General features: G+C 34.4%; 2 protein-coding genes across 4 annotated transcripts; one reads left to right on the top strand and one right to left on the bottom strand.

The window, feature by feature from the left end:
• Positions 1–68: 68 nt before the first annotated feature.
• On the bottom strand, positions 69–22,747 carry LOC130820830 (actin-related protein 2). 3 transcript variants are annotated; one of them, XM_057686368.1, is made up of 15 exons: positions 22,447–22,747; positions 20,643–20,753; positions 20,406–20,540; positions 20,243–20,314; positions 19,980–20,058; positions 19,769–19,818; positions 18,441–18,544; positions 18,266–18,334; positions 18,129–18,192; positions 17,796–17,864; positions 17,405–17,488; positions 10,876–10,934; positions 10,104–10,170; positions 5,715–5,798; positions 69–477 (listed from the first exon to the last, which is right to left on the bottom strand). In XM_057686368.1, the coding sequence occupies exons 1-15, from the start codon at positions 22,486–22,488 to the stop codon at positions 397–399; spliced, it is 1,170 nt and encodes a 389-aa protein (XP_057542351.1). In that variant the 5' UTR covers positions 22,489–22,747; the 3' UTR covers positions 69–396. The 3 variants fall into 3 exon arrangements, with proteins under 3 accessions (XP_057542351.1, XP_057542352.1, XP_057542353.1); XM_057686369.1 differs by having other exon boundaries at positions 18,266–18,295; positions 22,447–22,624; XM_057686370.1 differs by having other exon boundaries at positions 20,406–20,560; positions 22,447–22,465.
• LOC130820832 (uncharacterized) lies at positions 1,424–4,753 on the top strand. The gene is made up of 3 exons (XM_057686371.1): positions 1,424–2,398; positions 2,491–2,672; positions 2,783–4,753. Exons 1-2 carry the CDS (start codon positions 2,038–2,040, stop codon positions 2,640–2,642), a joined length of 513 nt encoding a protein of 170 aa, XP_057542354.1. The 5' UTR covers positions 1,424–2,037; the 3' UTR covers positions 2,643–2,672; positions 2,783–4,753.
• Positions 22,748–24,654: the final 1,907 nt, after the last annotated feature.

The following is a 24,654-nucleotide window of genomic DNA, read 5'->3' as shown; positions in this document are numbered from 1 at the left end:
CCAAAAAAACTCAAATATTGATGTTGTATGCTGGGAAATTAAGGGATTGAGAAAGTAACAATCATAGATACTATTAAAAACATTAATTATTTTTTATATTTCCCGACTGGTCTCTTTAAATAAATTGAGCTGATAGAGCAATCAACATAAAATATTGGTCAAGGAGAGTTGAACATAACGGGTTTTAATTCAAAAATATTGACAAACAGTATACACAACTAACAAAAGTAGTTCTATTTAACATAGCATCTAGCTATCGTAACCATGATACATCTTCCCGATCAACTCGATCAGTTAACGAATCATCTTTCGGATGAAAAACCAGTTTCGGCTCAACATGAGGATATAAATGGAAGACAAAAGCCCGTTTTGCAGAGTCTGAGACGTGCCCGATAATCAAGCCTGACCACACTTACTCAGACAAGCAAGTCCTTCCTCCAAATAATCTTGTCTACTGATCCAGAACTCTGGTGCATCCTGCAAGTATTGTGACCAATCTTATTAAATACTCCAACTATTATTCAAATTAACCACAAGTCTCACACTGCATTATTATTCATTACCAATATGTTATAATCATACTGCAATACTCAGTACTACAGTTTTTTTTTTTTTTTTCATTTTGAAATGGTCTACAAAAAGTAACTCCCCCGTCCTAGATGGAGTGGATAAATCCCACCTAGTAAATTACCCACGTGATTTGGAAAAGTGAAAAAGAAATTTCTGAAGCAGAGGTTGAGATTCAATAACATTAATGATAGATGTCCATTTCCATCTAGTAAATGAGATAGGGGGTGGCAAATGGTTTGGAATTTGGATTTTAACCTTAGGCTTTTAGTTTGGTCAAAGAGCTAAAAAAAAGTTTTAGTTTCTAAGCCAAAACTAAAAAGCTGCTAAAAATTACTTTTTATTTAATGTTTTTGCATTTCGACCCACTTTCCATAATAGTTGGCTAATTTGAATAGCTGGTCAAAACAACCAACGAAAAACTGGACCAACAACAATTTGCCAAGTAAAGCCCATATTACACTTGGTAGATGGATTTTCAATTTTCCACTTGTAGGTTCACGATTACCAAGAATGTGTCACAAGTTGAAATTAATATTCCACATGCTAAATTGTTCATGAAACCCACCCATCGGACTTTTGTCCGACATTCATTAACTTGCAATTTGAGATGGAAGGATTATCATATCAAGTAGACAATCCAAATGAGGAGCAAATAACTAGCTAGTGGATGGAATGAGAAGCCAGAGAAAAATGAACAAACAGCAACAGGACCCATTTGAAAAGGTCAGTCATAAAGACAAATTTCAGACATTAAGTATTTCATGCCAGAAAGCTCATGATGGACCTTAGCTGTACAAAAATTCTCATTTATTTCCAGCTGACACCAACAGAGATAGTAATCCAGCCTCGAACAAAATCCAAACATGAAATAATGGTCATGGATGATTATGACCCCAACGGAAGGCAAACCAGATGCTGTACTTGAACGAGGCATCAAACAAAAGCAGTTTTATAACATGAATTTTGTAACCCTTCGGCCACTTGACGAGTACACCTAGGCATGGCCACGGGGCGGGTTACCCGGAACCGAACCGGTCCCGAACCGCTTGGAACCGGTTGCGACAGGTTCCGAACCGCCCCAAACCGCGAAACCGTGAACCGGGTAAAAAACCCGCGGTTTGGAACCGGAACCGGTCCGGTTGAACCGGCTCAACGGTTCCGTGGAACCGGGACCGGTCCGGTTGAACCGGCCCACCGGTTCCATGGAACCGGTTCGCCAAAAGTTACCGTTTATGACCGTTGAACTAGCCGTTGCATTTTTCATTATAAATACTCATCAATTTCAATCATTTTCATTCACAACTCATCTCTTCTCCTACTCTCTCTACTTAATTCTTTAATTACGCAATTATTCTCTTAATTAAATAATTAGTCTTTTAATTATTTCTTAATTTAGTTAGTTACATAATTAATTATTTATTTATTTCTTAATTCTATATTTCTATTATTACTTCAATATTATCAATCATGTCTTCATTTTTGAAAAAAGCCACAAAAAAAGTTACTAAAGTGGCAAAATCATTGGGAAGTTCCAGTTCGTCTAAAAGAAAGGCCACTTCTACTCCGTCGGTATCAACAACACCTTCCATTAGTAATTATAATTATGAACATAATTATCCGGAAGGGTACGACCCGGAGTTACATAATTATGCAGAAGAAATGGAAAGAGAAATACAAATTGATGAAGAAGAAGAACAAGAAGAGGAACCAACGACCCCAATTGGGATAAATATATCTCGACAGTCATCAACAAGATCACATGAAGAACAAGGAGAACAACAACAACAAAGACAAGCTCGTGGTAAACGAGTCAATTTCCAAACTATCGGTTAGTTTTATAATTTTATTCTTCAAATTAATTAAACTTTAAATTATTTATTTATTTAATTATAGTTTTATAATTTTAAATTATTTATTTAGATGAAGATGAACCAATAAGACAACCTTTTCCGGCAATGCCACCTCCTAGTGGTAGAGCTGTTTCACATGTGTGGTCGTATTTCACAAAAGAACCAACCGAGAATCAGATATTTCCTTATGCACTTGTCAAATTTGTGAAAGTCAAGGAGTAAAGCCCTTAGTTTCATACAGTTTCGCCAGAGGTAAATACTTTTTAAGTTTTTTATACATACTGACATACATAATACATTGATACATTATATATTCATATTTTATAAACATTTATCTATTGTGTTTTGTGAATACGTGTTAGGTGGTGGTACGGGATCTTTTAACAAACATTTGGCAAAGAAGCATGGAATCACAAAAGAAACTCATGCAGCAAGCGGGAGCGGGACCACAAGTGGAAGCCGACAGACACAATGGGACATTCCCATCACAGGTATGCCTTTTAGATACAATCGTAATGACATGATTGATGAATTTTCTAGGTATGTAATTTGTGATGAATTGCCTTTTAACCACGGTGAAAGTAGGGCATACGAGCGTCTCAATAGAAAAACTTTGCAACCACAATATAGAGCAATCCCTAGGAGCACTCTTAAAAGACGCACAATTAAATTATACGAATCAATGCGCTATGAATTAGTTGAAATGTTTAAATCGTTTAATGGTAGGGTTAGCATAACAACTGACATTTGGTCTGCTCCCCCACATTTAGAACCTTATATGTGTGTAACAGCACACTGGATAGATCGAAATTGGATTATGCAAAAAAGAATAATTGCTTTTGAGACAATGCCAGAAAGACATACCGGTGAAAACATAAAATATAGATTAGTAGAGATATGTAGAGAATGGAACTTATTAGATAAAATATTTTGTTGTTCAACTGATAATGCAACCGCGAACATTAAATGTATAGAACTTTTGTTTAACGAACTTGCTTTTAGTTTAATCCTTGGGGGTAGCTTATTACACATACGTTGTTGTGCGCATATAATTAACTTATCTTGCCAAGCAGGCATAAAACAATTAAGTGATTTATTAGAACCAATTAGGGATATAGTGAAATGGCTTAGGATCGGAAAGATAAAAAGATGATATAAACAATTATGTGACCAATACCAACTTAAAAAAGTGTATTGGTCATTAGATACTCCTACACGTTGGGGCTCAACCAACGATTTATTAAGAAAGGCGATTGCTTATCGCCCAGTAATAACACAACTATATAGTGAGTGTACAAATAGTTTCATAGCTGATGACACTTGGGAATTAGCTATAGGTGTACATAACATATTAGAAACGTATGACCACGCGACTAAGATTTTTTCTTATGTTTATGAACCGAATGTTCACTTAGTAATAAGTGAATGTATTACTATTTTTTATCATCTCCTTAAATATACACATGAAGATACTAACCCAAAATTGAGGCCGATTCTTGCAGATATGATGGAAAAATGGCAAGAATATTTTACCGATTTTCCTTATATTTATGGAATCGCAACCATTTTGGACCCACGTTTTAAAACTGAGGTCCTTACTAAAGTAATAGGATTTTATTACCAGTCGTTAGATCGCCCGTCTACTGATGTACATAATTATGTAGGAACATGTAAAAAATATTTAGCAGAACTCTATGATTTTTACGCTAGTGTATATAACCCGAAACGCGATATGTCTAGGCGTGCTAGCGTTTCGGCACGTCCCTCTTACTATAATTCGGTAATAGCTAACATAATGACTCAAGATGATAGTTTTGTAGAATCATCTTCTTCTTCCTCGACCTCATATTTAGAACTAGATAGTTATCTTAAACACCACTTTGAAATAGACCAAAGTATCTATGATATTTTGGAGTGGTGGAAAGAAAAATCTGTTAAATTTCCCATTTTATCGAGAATTGCAAGTTGCAAAGGATATCCTTGCAATTCCCGCGTCAACAATTGCGTCGGAGTCTGCTTTTAGTGCAGGTAGAAGAGTTTTGGACGAAAAGCGATCTCGTCTTGCTCCACATAGTATTCAAATATGTGTTTGCAAGAAAGATTGGGATCAAGCGGAGATTCGAACACAAGGACTAAGGAATGATGATGATCAAGACGACGATGATGATCCATAGATGATGATGGATACATCTGCATCATCGTCAGGAGGAGAGTCAGCGGAAGCATCTAATCAACCACATGATGATGACGAAGACGAATAGGAACAATCCGACAAACGACAACGATAGATCAACATTCAACAACTATAAATAAAAGGTATGACAAAGAACTACGTGGGCTTTGATTCCTTCGGGATACGTAGGCAGCTTAGTATTCATTTGAGTACTAGGTTCAAGTCCATTTTCTCCCTTTTTATTTATTAATCATCTTTATCGACATTATCATTGATTCGTTTCTTATTAATTTATTTTTTTCATTCTTTTTAGTAAATATTTCAATAACGATGACAACTTGACATGCAATGAATTTCGCTAATAATCAAGTAATCATCAAAGGTACGTCCGCGATATTATAGTATTTTTTTATTATATAAATATTTAAAGAAAAAATAAAAATGGAACCGATGGTCCGACCCGCCCGTCCCGTGAGTTGGAACCGCCGGAACCGCCTCATGAACCGCCAAGAAACCGTTTGGAACCGCCCGGAACCGAAACCGGGTGGAACCGGAACGGAACCGGACCAACCCGGACCGTGGCCATGCCTAAGTACACCCAACTTAAAACATGTTTACTGAAATATAGCTTGTGTATAATTGAAACTAAGACACTTAAACTCTCTTACTTCGCAAAACGTAAAAGTAATATTAGTCATAATATCATAAAGGACCTTTTGATCCCTCTTCATTCCTTTTATTAATCTCATTAATCTTGAAAGGGGAGTGGAAAAAATAGAGAGGCATAAATAAGCTTGAGATTTTAGCCAGCTGAGTGAAAACTTTAAACTCTAGTAGGGCACAGCCAACAGGTAAATTCTAGTAGCACATGACCAACTTGACCAAAAGCACTTGTGGCTCAATGGATAGAGCATCTGCATGTAGAGCAAAAAGTTCTACCAAGCGCAGATATCAGCTGGAGGGTTTCTTGAGTGCGCGCATCCCTCTTTACTCCCTCCTTGAGGGGTACGGATATGTCAAATCCGCTTTCAGGAGCTTGTCTAAGATTTATTTAGGCAGCGAAAAAAAAGAACACATCATGCACATGAAAAAGAGATGGAAACAGAACATGGAGGGCATACCTTCATTATCCCAGCAAGAACTGCACCTCCGAGGTACACCATATGTTTTCTTCTAGGAGGGTCTTCAATCCTTAATCTTAGTTTCTACAAATTGCAGTAGCAATAAGGTAAGGCACAAGAAGCCTTAAGCAGACAGGGTTAACTCCAAGTTCAAGCAATTAAGTCAAAATCATAAATAAATCTCGACCACCAACATATAGAAAGCTTGATCAGCCTTCAAAACCTCTTATATCAATTTGAAAAGACAAAAAACAGATTTATTGACAAAAGTAAATACCAAACGTGACAAAAGAGTCACAACACCTCTTTGTAAACAAAATAAAAAATGATTAAATCCTGCGAGAAAAAGATGCTGGACTCTTGAAACCATGAAAATAGTGCCAGCAATATTACCCACTAAGAATATGTTGCTATTTCTCTCCAAACAGAAAAACTAACCTCATCTACGTTAAACCTAAGCATCTTCTATCACACCTAACTAAAGGCCACATGTCTAAGCTATTGCCAGAATTATGTAAAAAAATAAGGTCATCAATAGTGATCACGAAAAAAAGGATTTGCATGGTAGTGGCACATCCTAGGTAGACCAAAACCTCTAAATTTCTCATGAAAACTGATGGCCCTTCTCTCCACCATTTCTATGAAAGCATTCGCTAATCTTCAGAAACTGAACTGCTATCATATTACGCCCTAACTCAAATAGAATTTTGAAGGCGATAGAGCTTCCCATCATAACAATCAAGGTCATGTACTACGGAACAGATTAACATCCCAAATTGAAATAAAATCAGCCACACAAAGCTTGTCAAAATTAATATGCTAACAAGTGGTCAAAGACATAAAGGCCAACTGTTTGGCAATCAAATTTACCGACATAAAAACTTTTACATCTGTGGTTTTTTACTCTATAGCAACCCTATGAAGTCAGGTCCTTTGACATCTAAATCATTTGACAATAATCAGCGATTATCTAGACACCAGTGAACTACATTCGACGTTACGCATGCTCTTCATCCTACCCATCAGTCCCCAAATGATATTAGACAATGGTCAGATCTAGACTTCAACAAATGATACTCCATCTCACTAGCTAGGTGTAACCCAATTATATATGTATACCGCTCAAGTAACCCTGATGCCACAGTCCCATTTAACACAGCAGACAAAAAATCTATTGAGAACCAATGAGCATCTTTTAACTATGTTGGAAAAGAAATAGACAGATTATACCGCATATGATGATGAAGATGATGCAAAAGAAATAGACAAATCAAGTGCGAACCGTCTACCAAATTCGACAATTCCCACGTGAATTGATTCTTGAAACATGAAAATTTGAGCCAAATTGAATTAATTCAATAAAATAGAAAGTGAAATGTAAATTCATACAACATAGGTGGCAAATTAGTTACAGGCATAAAATATTGCAAAACTAGCTTCACTGAAATCGTGATTCACAAAAAGACATATGACCCTTATCTAGTTAATATTAAAGATGGCCATGAGGCAGGTTACCCGAAATCGAACCAACCACGAAGCCTTCAAAACTGGAACCATGTGTGAGGAATGGTTCCTAGATCAAGTCTTGACAGAGCCGCTGACATGATCTGAAATTCTAACCATATTGGATGAACTAAACCAAACCATTCCATAGAACTAACGCTTCATTGGAACCACCTAATGTAGCCGTTGGATGTGGTTATTAGCCGTTGAAGTATCTTTCGTAAATCTGGATGAATTGTTCATCCATTCCAAACCTTCTCCTATACTCTCTACATCTGTCTATTTATTTTTTTTCTAATTACTCTCTTGAATACTCCATTAGTCTATTTAATTATTCTTTTAATTTCTCTAATTATCCATTTAGTTCTTTAACAATCAGATAGCAATATCTTCCTTCTAGAAAAAAGCCACAAGGAAGTTTGTATGGTGGAAAAATCATTCAGAGGATCAAGCTCCAAATAAAAGGTTACTTCGATTCTGACAGTATTAACAACACCGCTGATTAGTAACTACAAGCTAAATTACGCTAAAGGTACAATTTAGATGATTTTCAAAATGAATTGAAAGATGCAATTGAAATTGATGAAGAAGCAGAGGAACCATCAACCCCTACTAGGGTAATTTGATCTCAACAATCATCAGCGAGATCACAACAAGGTCATCTAAGACGTGTCAATTTCAAAAGTATTGGTCACTTCAAATATTCAATTATAGTTTAATTTAAATTATTAATTATTTAAGTATTGTAGTATTTCTTTATGACCACATTATAACTTAGAAGAAAAACCTATAACAAAATATTTTCCGAAAATGCCCACAATCGGTGGTAAAGTTGTTTCACATGTGTGAATGTATTTTTCGAAGAAAGAAATTGACAACCCGGACATTTTCCTATGCACATGTCAAATTTGCGAAAGTCAAGGAGTCAAAACCATTAGTATCAAACTCTTGTACTAAAAGTAACTACTTTTTAACTTTTTAGTTTTAGTTTTTATAAATAATTTATACTTTGTAAATAAATTATAAATATACTAAAAAATCATTTGTAGTGACTTGTATATATGTGTTAGTTTGTAGTATGGGAACTCTTAACAAACATTTGTCAAAAAATATGAAATAACAAAAGAGTCATGCAGCAAGTGTTAGCGAGACTGCGTGTGGAAACCACCAAACATAACTAGGTTAGGTGGGCAATGCAAATGCTCGGACCTTGCAAACCCCAATATGGTGGCCTCTTCACTAGTTTAGAACCCCAGTGTGCTAGTTTTTCCCGAAGGTAGGACCCGAGAGGGTCAGCTGGAGGGGGCATGAGCTCATACTTTGCCCATGGGCGCCGGATGGCCAATAACGCCCTTGGCCGTGTCACTATGCCAGAAAATAGAGAAAAACCCACTGATAGAAAGTTATTCAGTGATAGATTATTTATTCATTGATCGAAAGTTATTTAATGATAGAATCTTCATTCTTTGATAGAAAGCTTACACATTGATAGAACGTTTACTTTTGATAGAATATTTACTCATTGATAGAACATCTACTTATTGATAGAATAATTTATGCTAGTGAGAAGTGTGCCTAAGTTAAGTTACCTCAAGGGTATTACAGACTATGATCACACTTACCTTAAGATAGACAAGCTCTATAAGGTCATGTGTTAGGTATTCTATTAATGCCTTGGTCGAGTTGATACTATACGTGTTTTGCAAGAGTTTATGTTTAAAAAGAGGAGCGTGAAGACCTGCATCCTACCCAAGAACACATGGTTCGGGTTGGAAACCACGTAATGAAATTACGAAGTATAAGTGGCCGATAAACGGTTACTATCTATGCTTGTGTCTTATGAAATCGTCTTATGTTGTTTTATAATATAATGTTATCAAGTGATTGACCTTATTGTATTTGATGCTAGTTACTGACGTGTACGTGTTTGTGTTTATGTTTGATTGTTGATGACTTTCTATGATTGTCCTGCTATGACACATTGGCCTTTGGTCTAATGTCGAGCAGCAGGAGGATCATAGACAGGTGTAGCAGGTTTTGGAGCTTCTTTTGCATAGCATTGCATTGCATTGGGGGAGAGTGATGAGGGCGAAGCATAACCTGTGTCATACCGCTATCTTTCGATTTTTTTAGCTCTGGTTATCTTTTGTAAACTTTGGTTGTATATGTTTTGTTATGAGGCCTTGTGTCCTCCCTCGTATATTTGTATTTCCGCTGCGTAGCTTATAACTCTGTATGGTTTTAAGGAGTTAAGTCTTTTTAAAACACAAACGTCGACTCTGGAACCACGATCCATGCTTGGCATGTTGATTTGAGAAGCCGACGACGAATCATCCCCCCGTGGTGTGAGATTTTAAAGGCTATGATGTCTTAGATTAGTTTAATGTTTTATTGTGCTAGTTGTTCTACCACATGTTCGATTTTTAGAAGAGATGCTGCCGAAATTTCCACTCACCTTTTTAAAGTTAATATTTAACGTTTATCCAAATTCTTTTCTTTTTCTTTTATGTAACACCCGAATTTCCTCCCGTCCTTTACGGTTTGGTTTCGTTAAGGGGTCGGAAATTCTGGGGTGTTATAACAACCCGCGAGCTGAACCACTGAAACTGTGCCCCTGCATTCTATTTTAGTGGAACCAGAACACTTAACCCGGACTGTGGTCATCTCAAGTTGATATCCATGAAAAGAATTGTGCTAAAAAGAGAGGAAAAAAATAATTCAAAACAAATCTTTTAGGATCTCTTTTGATCATGGAGATTACAATATAAAACTATCATCTTGCATGTAATCTATTTAAAGCTATAGCCAAGCAACAAGAAAAATAAATGTATATAACGGCTCAAAGCAAGTTTTGGTTTACCATTCTATAGAGGGTCTCAATTTTACCTTCAATCCATCTTTGTTTCCTTTAAGGACAACATCGAGGTATCGATCCAAAATTTCTCGCTCCAGCCTGCACATTATTTGAACCATCATTCAGCTTTGAAGAGCTCAAGGCCTAAAAAATATTCCAAGCTAACATATGATAACTCTGGTGGCCTCAAATATCTTATCATATTTGCATTACTTTTAAAGCCCTAAATAGTGGATTGGTAAATATTCACACAAAAAATTACATTTTTCAAGGATTCATGATAGTTAAAGAAAGAGATTTTTTTAAGCTATTAGAGCATCTTTCTTTTGAGGTACTGAATCCAAAGAGAATGACAAAATGTTGAGCTAGCAAGATAGCAGATATCCCTCTTAACCAAAAAGTAAAGCACCTTAATACACGTACAAAAAGACACCTAAGAGGGTTTATCACCCTTTGGTTTAAGCCCCACAAGCCCATTTAATGCATGGCCTTACCACATATGTTTTCTCTCCTCTTCCCATAACTTAAAATCTCTTATGTTCTTTTCTTTATTTTTCTTCTTCTTTTAGGTTTTTTCAATGGTTTTTTTGGGGATTTGATTTTTTTCCTATGTTCACTTATAAGGGCACCTCACATCCAATGATCTAAATGTCATTTCCTTCAACTAGAACCGGCTCTAAAGACCCTTATCGCCATAGAACGCCGCACAACTTTCAAAACTAAGGGGAAGTCTACAAGAAAGAATCTTAGAACTGATAGTTTACGGAATTACATTGTTGAGAGTTAAGGATTTTCAAATATTACCGACTTGGTAGTCCAGGGTACATGGTACTCCCACCGCTTAAAACAATGTGTTGATAAAGCTGCAAAGAGGAATGTACTTATATCAGGACTTGAATAAAGACCCGTGTACTAAAAGACATGCAAATTGTTTGTGGATAATGAAATTGATACACGTAATTATAAAATAATTTGATGGCTAATTAACTTGGTCACAAAGAATGATTCGTTAAACATTTCAACTTTTTCACTTTTATAAAATACTTTCAATTGTAAATTATGTTTGGAAACTCATGACACAAGAGAAGAGACCATTGTATTCAGCTACATGAACGAAAACAAAAGCTCCTTCTATCGCTTCTTCTACACTAACTCCATTGCACTAATATCTTCCCATTTGTTTTTTCACACATGCTCATGCACTATTTCAATCGTTCATATCTCCAATTGTGCATTATTAAAAATATAAAAAGTGGATATTAATAAAATTTACCTGAGACGAATCATAAGATTCCATTTGACTATGTTTTAACTTATAGAATCAGAATAAAAAAATAAAGAAAAATTTGCATTTATCATGTCCAACTTTGCCCAAAAACAGTTTATCAAGTGCAACATTAAATATTATGTTCGTTGGAAGCTAATCCAACCTAAACATCAAGTCACATGCACACATGGCCTTATACGTGGCATATCTTTTAATTTATTTTTAGAAAATTCCACGTGGTAATCCTGAATTATCGGCTTTTCCACGTAGTAAACAAACATTTTATTTAATCCATGTAGTGACCTTAAGCTTCTAGCTTTTCCACATGGTAAACAAAAAGGAAGTAATCTTGTTAACTTCACGCTATTTTTTCTGATAATAAAGACTTTTTTTTCAAAAAAATAGACGTCGCGATCACTCTAATTGGCCACATATTGTGTAATCCAATCGAAATGAGTACTTAATTTAACCAAAAAAATTTAGCATTTTGTTTAGTTGAAAGCTTAGGGTCACCACATGGATTCATTGTCTGCCATGTTGAAAAGCCGAAAACTCAGGATCATCACATGAACTTTCTTTTATTTTTTTGAAACATTTATAATTTATTTTAGGGATATTCTATATGGTAGCAACGTAGTTTTAAGAAACACCAGTGGTAGAAAATCTTTAAAAAAATTTCCACAGCGTAACATCGTATTGTTTTACTTAAAGTTAACGTAACATTATTAAACAAAATCACAAGTTTTTCCGTTAAGTTGTGAAATTACTTTTTTGCCCTTGTCTCTTTCCTAAATCAACACCCACCATCTACATTAATTCTTGTACCTAAAACCTCAAGCTAATCAGGTCCTCTCTGTAGAAAATTTGGTGATTAACCTAGATACCTCGCTTGGAAGTCATATTTCTTGGAACGACGTAGAAGAATAAGGTCTTAGGTTATGTGTTTTTTTTATTGCTAGACTAGAAGCAACCCATATGACTCCCCTTATCAATATGCTCAAGTATTGGAAGCTTTTGCTTAATAATTTGAAACCTTGTAGTAAAGTTTTTTGTTTGCACAATCACAATTTCTGTTTTGTTTCAGTATTCTGTGCACTGTCCATAATATTAGAGCATGATTTAAGGATATTGATTGATCTAAAAGTGTAATGTTAATTTCATTGTGGTCTCTTAAACAAAAATCTATATGTTTTCTCGCGACCCTTTGGCCATTATGACATTTATATTTCCGGGTACGTGCTCGTCAACGTTTGGGAAGCCTTTTTGAGAATATATCAGGACATGAGAGTTATTGTATTCTGTCAGGACAACATCAGATTGGGCGTTGCTCATGTCGCATCCGTTCCAGAGGCTAATAAAAATAATGATGGGTACTTCACAGAGAAGAAAGAAGAAAATAACAGAGGAAACAAAAGAGAGGACATGGTTAGCTTGAGGATTCAGCTACAAGATTCAATGAAGATGGTGAGTGTTGATTTAAGGAAAGAAGACAAGGGTAAACGTATGATTCTGAGTAATAATGTTATGGTAGCTTTAAGTACAACAGTACAATGTTACGCTGTGAAATTTTTTGTAAGATTTTCTACCACTGATATTTCTTAAAACTATACCATATAGAATGTCCTTTTATTTTGAATTTAGTTAATTTATTTAATTGTTTTGTTTTATTTTTATTTCATTTCATTTTATACATATAATTTAATCAGTTATATAATCCTTGTCTTGTCTCTTATTTTCAGTCTCATACGCGGATAAAGAAGGAGGGTGAGTGGTAGGTTAAGGACAATCAGCTAAGTAAAACTTAGTCAAATCCCATGATCATGAACCAAAAATCAATGCTCGTTAGGGCATGCCCCATTCATCGACGCGATGCACTTGGACCTGAGTGTAGTGAAAAGTATGCAAAGGTTGTTAGATTGTCGTTCAAAAGCGACACGGCACATTGCCTAAGTGTGGTATCAAATGAGTAAGGGCATGTTACTTACACTAGGACGTCATCTAGAAACGATGTGCCACATGATCCAAGTGTGGTGCAAATGAGCAAGGACACATAGGGTGTAAGCATAAGAGATTAAGGAAAATCAAGGTTCTTAGGTTAAGAATTGTAGCTTAACTAATAGATTTTTAGAATTTCTAGGTACCATGAAAATGAGAAAATTTACATTTTATGTCTACAAGAGAAAAATTGGGTTACAAAAAGGGCCAAAACAATAGAAGGTGAAAGACAGGAATATAAATTGTGCTACTTGGGACAAGATAAAAATCCAAATTGAGTTGGTGTTATCATTTAAGGATGAAGAACGATAAGATCATCAAAGTAGAAAATTGTATATGGTAATGAGATTTTAAACGTCATAAGTGCTTATGCATCGCAAATGGGAATAGAAGAGTCGATAAAAAGGAAATCTGAGAGGATCTCAATGGTATGATACAAAATATACCAATTAATAAGAAGCTCTATAACGAAAGTGATTTGAATGCGCATGTACGAGTATGTCATAGTGGCTACGAAAAATTTTATGAAAATTTGATATGAAACTAGGAACACAAGAAGAGAGTTTATTTTGGACTTCGCAATCTCATACGATTTGTTGGTTGGTAACTTTGAGTCTTTGAGAACCATAGTAAATGCAACCTAAATTGACTACTTTTTGACAAGAAAGTGGGTAGCCTCCCAGCATAAACTCTTTATCCTAGATGCTCGCCTTCAAGCAAGACTAAAGGTAAACAAAGCCAAAAAAGGAAACATTAAATGGATATTAAAAGAGGATAATACTTAAGTTTTCACCAACAAAGTTAGTGAAGATGCAGATTGGGAGATAACTTCGGAAGGACAAAGATGAAAACTTGCATCATTTGTATAGCTAAGGTGTTTCAAGAAAATCAAGAGGTAGTTTCGTCCTAAAGAAGACTGCAACATGGTGGAATGAGAATGTCAAGACAATTATCAAAGAAAAGAAAAAATGTTATTTTGCATTAGGAAAATGCAAGTTGGGGGAAAACTTAACCAATTATAAGGAAATAAAATCCAAGAGAAAATTAGTACTCAGTGAGGCGAAATTAAAAGTTTTTAGAGTGTTTGACAAACTAGATTCTAAAGGAGAAAAATATATATATGATGGCAAAGAAGAGGCAAGTAAAAACTAATGACATAGGTGCAAAGTGCAGTGATGTGCATTAAGGATAAGGATAAGAACATTTCAGCGCAAAACAATAACATCAAGGAAGAAGAGAGTATTTTGATGAGATATTTAATGGAGAACAAGAAAATGTTATAGGCTAATAAGAGACACAACACTCCCTTCGATGAAAATAAAGAATTTATGCAAAGAATACAAAAACCAGAGGTGGATGGGGGATTGTAGAAAATGAAGCTAAAGAATATTGTTGGGCTATATGGTATACCTATTGAGGTATGGAGATTCTAGTGATGATTAGAGTGACTTGGCTAACTAATCTACTCAACAAGATTTAGAGGACAAACAAGATGCCCAATGACTTGAAAAAGAGTACTATGGTTCCTATTTATAATAACAAAGGGGGTGTCTTATAACTATCGAGGAATAAAACTCATGAGTCATACTATGAAGTTGTGGGAGAGGGTGATAGAGATACGTATAAGGTGATGTGTCTCCATATCAAAAAACCAATTTAGATTTATGCCAAGGAGATCAACAATGGAAATTATTCATCTCATAAGACAAACAATGGAGTACTATAGGATTAAAAAGAAACTTGAACATGGTCTTTATTGACATCAAGAAAGCATACAACAAGGTATCAAGATAAATAATAGTGGCCAATGAAAAACAAGGTCATCCTCAAGAAATACATTAATATAGTGCAAGATATGTATTGAGAAGTAAAGACAAATGTTAGGACATGTGGAGGAGCAACTAAGGATTTTTCAATCACAATTGGCCTTCATCAAGGCTTGGCCCTAAGCTTCTTTCTATAACTCGAACGATACAAGGAGACATGTCTTGATGCATGTTGGTTACTGATAACATTGTATACCAATAATATTGTTTTGGTAGATGCGAACCCAGAGGGGATAAATGTTAAGTTAGAACGATGGAGACAAGAGTTAGAGTCACGAGGTTTCAAACTATGTCGGAGCAAGGCAAAGTACATGGAGTGTAATTTTAGCACAAATGCGATAACGAGAGGCACTATCAAACTAGATGAGAAAGAAATCGCCTTAAGTGTATGCTTCAAATACTTTAGGTTTATATTTCAGAGTAGTGAGAACAACCAATAAGAAGTGACCCATAGAACTAAGTGTGAGTGTAAAAAATGGAGAGCGACTACTGATATATTATGTGATCAAGGTATTCTATTTAAAGTTAAAGGGCAAGTTTTATCGAATGACCTTTAGACCGATGCTACTATATGGATCAAAATGTTGGGCTTTTAGAAAGGATCATAATAGAAATATGGGTGTAGTAGAAATATGAATGCTTCGATTAATGAGTAAGCATACCTTGAGGGATTGAATTCAAAACGAAAACATAAGAAAGGGTTAGGGAGTTGCAAATATTCAGGAAAAGATGAAAGAGAATCATTTAAGATGGTTTAGGCAATGTCCAAAGACAAGGTGTTAGCCTGCACGATAAGGAAAATAGAAAGTTGAAGCTCGAGAGAGTTGAAAAGAGGGCAAGAAAGACTTGAGATGACTTGGAGGACGTGAGTAGAAAACGGTATGAATGATCTAGATTTACAAATTGAGATGGTAGAAAATGGGAATGACTGGAGAACAATCGATGTGAACGATCATTAGAGCTAATATATTGATTCATGTAGCCGACCCAATATTTTGGGATTAAAGCTCAAGCAATGTTGTTAACATTGTTGATATTTTATTTTAAAATTAATTTTTAATTTTTTTATCATATTAGTTTAAATTATTTTTTTTTTCAAATTAGATTTTATTTTTTAATCAGCCTAAAAACTTAAATGTTTTACCAGTGTCAAAAAAAATGGATTTTGTAATCACCCTTATGGGGCACCTAGTTTGAAAACCCAGTCGAAATGAGTATTCATAGCTAATTTTCTTGATATACAAACCGAAAATATGTTTAGCATTGTTTTCACCGGCAATGACAATATTTTTTTGAAAAAACGATGTTGCAATCACCTTCTAACGCCACCTAGTTTAAAATGTGGTCGAAATGAGTATTCATTGCTGATTTTCCAACACGCAAACTAAAAAGATAATTAACGTTTTCTTTACACATTGTAACAACTTCTTAAAAACTAAGTAATTTTAAAAATAAAGTTAAAAAATAAATAAGTATATAAATTTAATATATATATATATATATATATATATATATATATATATATATATGAAGAAGTTCCAGTGAGAACCATCCTTATATGAGAACCGTGAGAACCAATCTATCTGACAAAAAAGTGTTACTTTTCTATTACAAAGGTGAGAACCAATATATATATTCGAATTTTGTAGATATAATGTTTTAAATTGTTCAATTAGTTACCGGTAAAAAAGTGTGCTAGATGAAATCTAACTTCATAGTTTGTCCCAACCAACACAATACTGAAAGCTGAACCTATGAAACTTTTTTTTTGCCAAAGTTGGGACTTGTTACATGCAATTTTTCCAAATATGAATTAAGAGCAATTGAAGAATAATACCAAAGAAAAAATAGAAACATGATAGTGAAATGGAAGGAGTATAGTTTATAGAAGTATTTTTTCCAAAAGAAATTAAGTCTAGATGTTCTTAACATAATGGATGTCGTAATATAAATTACACACACAAAACTTTAAACTAATATGCACTCGGGTGCATAAGCCCTCCATTTATTAACAATTTTCCTTGAGGATATAGTGTCACACATCAAACAGTAATTGATTATTGCATTTGATGTATAAACTAACTAGTAAAATATTATTTGGGACTTTAACATGACAAGTAATATAGCATTAACATTATAACAATATAAAGAATTAAACAAGTTGCTTTAGTAATCCAATAATTGGGAACAGAGGGAGCATCAACAAAAACAATGATGGCCAAATGGGTAGTCTTAAATGACTTACCATCATACGATTATCAATATCCATTTCTTGAATGCAGCGAAATACCATATCAGCCATTCCATCACCTTCAACATCAATGAGTTCCTACCCAAGTAAATGTTTACTATAATTCGACATTGACACATGAAAAGAAAAATTCTAGTTGTTCCGATTATGTTTTGCTTTAAGTCTTCCGAGAGGTACAAGACTAGAAAATTATTGGTTAACACTTAATAGTACCTTCAATAAAAAAAATCAGAAGACAAAGAAAAATAAGTAAAACGCAACATGGGAACATTAAAAATTTTAAGAGAAAATTTTTTGCAAGGTATCAAATCTAAAATGGGATACTAAAACGTTCATTTCGAAAAAAATTGTATGTGTATACAAATGTAAGTTGACAAATGCTTACTGGAGTGAAAAGTGCTTCAGGAGCCTGGAAGCGCTCAGTGCCGACTTTGATAACTCTTCCATCAGGCAGCTGGAGAAAATCCTTATCAGTACCTCAACATCCACACAAAAATGATGACAGAAACAATACGCAAAAAACAAATTAATTAAAAAGAAAAGTAGTTCTACAACCCAAATATAATAGGTTACATAACCAAAATTTCAAGAACTTTTCCTTGTCAATTGTAACTTTGTATGGAACAAATAATATATACGGTAAGATATTCAAAAGAAAAACAAGAATGGCACATATATTGACTACTAAAAGCTATTGAAATTGAAAACAACAGCTTACAGTGTACTTCTTCATGAGAATGGTGGTCTCAAGTCCCAACTGATACTCTCTTTTGTAATCATAACTGCAGCAGATTGTAATTATCTTAGATGGAGACATAAAGTTCTGGAAGCTTCTCCTAATAAATGTATCCTGACCTTACATAGCACAGCTTTTCTTTGATTTGCCTGCCAGTTTCAAAATCAGCAGCTCTGTTCATGGCATACCTTCAGAGAAAAAATGCCAATCAAACATAGTAATAATAATTCAAAAAATTAAAGAGATACACCAGTACTGATAGTACCGCATAATAGAAATAAAACTGATTCTCACCCTCTTCGTGTTAGTAAATCAACAAGGTAAGATGTTATGTGTCGTCCTGCCACATTCATTCGCTTTGTAAGATGAGGGAATGAATAACCATCAACAACAGGAACCTGAAAATGTGGACTATATTAGACTAAATATTGACCTAGGAACAAGATTTAATGTTGAATATAAAAGCTTTATGCCAACCTAGTACAAGAGCTAATCGGATCTTGGTTTCAAAACCAGTAAAATGGCTGAAAAACAGCACGATTAGTCATAAGCTATACATAATGAAAAATTCATGGATAAGAATTGAAACCGATGCCCATGCTTCAATTAGCAATTACACTAATTCCTCCGATTTATAGAGAATCCAAAGAGAAATAAAGGAAATTTAAATGCATTATATTACATCCTACCAATCTACTATAAGCTTAAGCTATATTTTAGAAGTACACGCCCATGTGTTAAAAGAGAAGAATTAGGATGAAGGAGTGAGTACAGAGTCTCTGTTACTTACCAACAAAAATAGCATGTATATATGACTTTATGAGAGAGTAACCAAATAACTAAACACAAACAATTGTGTTTATTAAATCAAAGTGAATGATATGATATGATAGTGATAGACTTCCTCGGTTCCTTATAAAAGAAGATTCACTGAAAATCTAAATATAGCATACACTTCATGCGTGATTGATTATGGAATCATCTCACGAGACATAATTGTGATGGGATTGTGGGTTCACACAATCATTCACTCCAGCCCCACCTTAAGCACAAGATAATAGCTACATCAAACAACAAACTTGCTAGCAAAAAGAATGGTCAAAGTATGAGGCTAAAGAATACCAAGCGTTTCAAACTTTCAACAATCCTCGAGCAAGAAGTATCCACCAGTGGAAAAGAATAGTTAAATGGTATTACATATCCACAAAGCCAGAATTTCAAACAAAGAGCAACTATGGCACTTGAATTTCTGAAAGAAAATAATTGATATACTTCCTCTGTTCCACTATACTTGCTACATTTGACTTTTTAAGCAATCCAAGTGTATTATTTTGATCATTTATATATTGAATTACGCACATCTAACAATAATAAAAATTTAATATTATAAAAGCATGCGATTAGACGATTCAATCAAGATCCCACTTGCCTATAATCTTTCCTACACATTAGTCAGAATATATAAAATAAGCTTGAACGATAAAAAGTATCAATAACCGTAATGTGGCAAGTTTTTCAGAATGGAGGAAGTAACATTTTGAAAATCATAGTAAACTTAAATGCGGTACTGACTGTTGCAGCAGTTTTACAAAGCTAACCAACACCATATTTTCAGAATTTACCACATGAGTCACACCATCGCCAGAATCAATAACTAGCCCAGTGAGAAGACCTGCATGGTTATCAGGCTATTACAATAAGCAAGTTGATTGGACTTTGTTTTTAATAAATGTATTTCTTTTCTAAGTTTTTAGTAATCTGGGGCTCTAAAATATTCTAGTCAAGAACTTCAAGAATGAATGTCGGAAATGCAGAAATGTAAGCTTACAGCACCTTGAGCATATAGAGTTAGAACCGCCTGGATTTGAATAAATACTCCTGAAAAGTTGTATCTCTCAAACATTGTCTCAACCTGGATTGTATGTTCCAACCATCAAAACATCACCTTCACTTTAGTGTAAAAAAATAAAAAAAATAAAAAAAAATAAAAACAGGCCAGTTGACTCTTTAGTACAATAAGCGACTAAAACTTTTTTTATTGTGAAAAATGTCAAATTTTGCTGTGAAACTCAAAACAAATCAAAAAGTGTATATACCATTTGTTCACGATTTTTTGATGGATTTAGTGGGGGGTCCGTCAATAATATCTTACATTCTGTAGGATCTACCTGCCAACAAAAAGCAACAAAACAGAAAGATAAAAGATAATTAACACTATTAAGTATTGATAATTTCCAAACAGAGGGCTACAATTTTTACCTTCAGCTCGCTGAAAAATGCATGGTCCCATACATGACACATGTCATCCCAATTTTGAATGATACCATTATTCACAGGATATGATATATCAAGTTGGTGTCGCAAGTTTGCACAAGCTTCTCCAACAACAATGTCCTGCATAATGAAACCAAAATCTATTATGAGAAGAAGATCAGCCAATGTTCTAGATAAGGCTCCTAAAGAAGCATTCACTTGCCTAGGATTAAATATTCCCACCTTCAATTCTTGTTCCATTAATGATTCTTCATACCGAAGCATAGGCTTCCCCACTACACAAGGGAAAACTGAAGTGGGAAAATTCTCTCCAGCAAAGCCACACTTAACATACTACAAGGACATAAGAAGAGTACTTGTCAACAATTCAGTTATCTGATAGAAATAAATTATTATAGAAGTAATTCATATTTAAAAAAATAATCAATAAACAGATAGGACCAGTATTCGGCACTTCAAATTAAAATAAAAGAGTCTTTGACAACAAAATACCAAGAAGCTACCCTTAATAGACGATAGTCATTGTTGTTCGAAGAACATACTCACCTTCTCACCTTTCCCTTTTAGATGTTGAATATGAAGCTTAGTCAATGGCTGAATTAAAAAAAAAAAAAGATAAAAAAAAAACGAAACTTTTCTTTGTCCACAAGCCGTGGAAGGGCACCCAAAAGCAAAACTCGTAAGCTCTCGACATTTGCTCCTACTTTTTCTTGTTAATTTTGTGCGAAGGGAGGGAGGAAGAAATTACTTGTTTTCAGACGAACTACTTTGAAATCATTCTTACATGTTTTATTATTCTTTTTACAAAAACTTCATTACATTAAATCAAAGCATAGTTCATGCAATCCATTGGATTAACACCCATAAAAATAATCACAAGAGATAACAAACCAAATCTAGCCAAGGCTAAATACAATTAATCACTAAACGTCACCAACAGGAACATATAAGTTAGTTAGAACATTGCTAGAGTAAACATCATAGATAATTTTAATCTTCAACGTCAAGAAATACCTCCTAGAAAAACTACATGGAAATTTAGGGACTACTACAATAATTAACAAGTGTAAAGAAACAAGGAACAAGATATGTGGTAACTTAAAACGCATTAAACACCCCTAATTCTAAAACAATGACATCTCTTCCAATAATGTGCCAATCATAAGGACATATCACACAATCGTGACTAGGCTAAGTTGCTTGAAATCTTCGTTTTACCTCAAGTATGTCAGACCCTTGCACTTCATTTTGGAACAAAATAACAACAATTCTTCTCTTAAAAGCCAAGTCAGACCCTTGGACACATATTCATGTCTAACATGGATACACAAGGATGAGTAACAAGGTCATTAGGCCAAATTTACTGCCCTTTATACCTACCTATTAAAAATATAAAATGAACCTTTCTTTCAACTTCTCCTTCATATTTCAAGGTCCCAACTAGCTTAGCCAACTAATCCATCAGTGTTGGCACAATTAACAACAGCTCACGCCTGAAAATAGTTCCCCCAAACTTGAAGACAAAAACTTCATTATTTAGGTTCACCAATCCACATCATAAAATTTCAACCAATTTCCACAGGCCTATCAACCAAAAACTAAAAGAAATACAATGTTTCCACATCAATAACAATAACTAAGCCTTCATGCCAACAGCTATATGAACCAAAACAAATCAAAATGTACAACCATCGCTAGCGAAGATTAATGCAGCAACAAAAATTAATTCCAATAATCATGTACATATATATTCTACTCCTCTAATCACTCCTATACATAAACACATCAATGATTAAAAATCATAATGATCAAAATCCTAAATTCAGTACTCAATCAATCTACACCACTAGAAACAAAAATCCGAACTGTCCACAAAAGAAGGAAATTTTTCAATGTTTAACCAAATTAGTCCACCATAAAAAAAACATCAAATTGCCCACAAGACCTAATTTTCTTCAATGATCGACAGATATAGATTGCAAAAGCGATCATATGAATTACAATGTGAAGCACATAGGAAAGTTACCCCAGTGCCATTATCGCAAACGACGACGTTCTTGCTGTCCATGAATTGATCTTCTACTGCTTCACGTCTTTGGCAGGCCGGAGGAAAAGGGGGTTACAAATGCAAGAAGCAAAAATGGGAGTGGGATTATAGAAATGATTATTAAAAGATGGATTGTAGTGAAAGTCACACAAACAAAAAATGCGAAGGGTAATAACTAATAATGTCATTAGAGGCTGGTTCGGCAGGTGGAAGTCTAAAAAATAAAATGAGAAAATTCTAACAAACTACCTATTCTATACATGAATTTGCAAAAAACTACATTTACTAATTTTTTTGCAAAAAACTACGTTATGTAATGTTTTTGTTTGCAAAAGACTACCTCTTAACGGATAGGTTAGTTTTGACCGTCAAAACTAACTTTGACTATCACGTGTGACGCACGTGACCCATTATTTAGCAAATCTTCTTCATTGTTGCTGTTCATTTCAGAAACTTTGTTCATTGCTGCTCTTCGAAAACCTTATCTTTTCTCTTATTCTTCGAAAAAACCGGGTGTCAAAGCTCTTCAATTCGCTCCCTTCTTCCTTGAGACATCTTTCAGCTGAAGCATCTAACATTTAGAGGTATGTAGCACCACTCAATTAAGGATCTTTTCTTCGTTGTTGAATTTTTTTTTTTTGTCTGTAATTTCGCTCCTTTTGAGATCTGGGTATAGCAGTTTATTGTTTACCCAGATGAAATTAATCAAAAAAACCCACAAAATTGACGAAAATGGTGGTATTTCCATCGCCGGGGAATGCTCTTCCGGTGAAAACGCCGGCGGGAAGACGGTTATTGTTGGGATAAGATTAGACCAAGAAAGTAAACAACTTCTAACATGGGCTTTAATGAAAATTGCTCATCCTGGAGACCGTCTTCTTGTTCTTCATGTTCTTCATCACTCTTCTACTGGTTTGTCCAATATATTTTTCTGGGTGAATTTAATTAACTTTTTTGATTTTAGGTTTTTGAAATTGATCGTGGGTTCAATTTATTTTGCTTTAACTTACCTACATTTTTCTGGGTTTTGATTTTTTGGTGTTTGAAACTATTGTGTGTTTTTTCGAAGAAGAGGAATGAAATGGGAAGAAGAGCAGTACTGAATTGAAAAGCAGCAATGAAGATGGTTCAAATATTAATGGTCACGTGCGGCACACGTGAGAGTCAACCGTTAATTTGAACGGTCAAACTCTCATATCCGTTAAGAGGTAGTCTTTTGCAAACAAAAACATTACATAAGGTAGTTTTTTGCAAAAAAAATTAGAAAAGGTAGTTTTTTGCAAATTCATGTATAGAATAGGTAGTTTGTTATAATTTTCTCAAATAAAAATTAGTAGTTAGTCTAGGGATGGTCATGGTTCCTGCATCTTAAGGGTTCAGACCTGACTCGACCCATATTTAAGGGTTTGAATCCACTTTTTTTTGAACCCTAAAAAATAGGGTCGGATCTGGGTCTATAATATTAGGGTTTGGGTTTGGATCTGGGTCCGGGTCCGGGTCCATGTCTTTTAGATTCGGACCCGACCCGTAGACCCTAAGTTATAAATATTTTAAAAAATAGTATTGATTTTCAACTTCCAAAGCTGCTGACTTGCTATATCATGTATATGTATATTAAAAAAATAGTATATGAAAATGTTTTAAAAAACAAAAAATAAAATGGTGTAGGTCTATACTTTGTACTTTATAGTCGTGTACTTATCAGTTATCACGTTAATTTGGAACCCCAACTCCCAAGGCTACCTTTTCAAATTTCTCTCACCATATAGGCATTTTAATTTTTCAGATCTAAAACCTAAAAAAATCATTTTTTTTCATTCCTGCTCAGTGTCGTGCTGTCTTCTTCATCTAAAGTTGTCTGCAATGTCGCCGTTTTTAGTCCTCGCTTCTTCCTCTATCAGTCGGTCGTTACTCCTTAGTTCAGAATCTGGTATTTATTTTTCTCTCCATTTCTTAGTAATTTATTTTTCTCTCCATTTCTTAGTAATAATTTTGTGTATATTTTTAGCTTTATTTTAACAGGGTTGTGTAAGTGTTAAATATTTTATTTCAAGTGTTGTGTATAACGTATATCTTGATTTAGGGTTTTAAGTAATTACAAATTACATCTTGATTTAGGGTTTAGGTAATAAAAAATTACATCTTGTTTTAGGGTTTTGGCCTTTTGGGTAATAATAAATTATATAG

Source organism: Amaranthus tricolor, chromosome 8 (genome assembly GCF_026212465.1).
Source record: "Amaranthus tricolor cultivar Red isolate AtriRed21 chromosome 8, ASM2621246v1, whole genome shotgun sequence".
Classification (NCBI taxonomy): Eukaryota; Viridiplantae; Streptophyta; class Magnoliopsida; order Caryophyllales; family Amaranthaceae; genus Amaranthus; species Amaranthus tricolor.
Note: the sequence above shows the minus strand (reverse complement) of the source record. Positions and strands in the feature narration are given on the sequence as shown.

Excerpts from the sequence above, each read along its gene's own strand:
- LOC130820830 (XM_057686368.1), bottom strand. The coding sequence starts at position 22,488 with ATGGACAGCAAGAACGTCGTCGTTTGCGATAATGGCACTGGG. Across the intron at positions 19,819-19,979 it reads TCTAACTCTATATGCTCAAG|GTCTTCTCACTGGGCTAGTT; the intron begins GTGCTGTAAGCT and ends ATAACCATGCAG. Across the intron at positions 5,799-10,103 it reads GAAACAAAGATGGATTGAAG|AAACTAAGATTAAGGATTGA; the intron begins GTAAAATTGAGA and ends TGCAATTTGTAG.
- LOC130820832 (XM_057686371.1), top strand. The coding sequence starts at position 2,038 with ATGTCTTCATTTTTGAAAAAAGCCACAAAAAAAGTTACTAAAGTGGCA. Across the intron at positions 2,399-2,490 it reads AGTCAATTTCCAAACTATCG|ATGAAGATGAACCAATAAGA; the intron begins GTTAGTTTTATA and ends TTATTTATTTAG.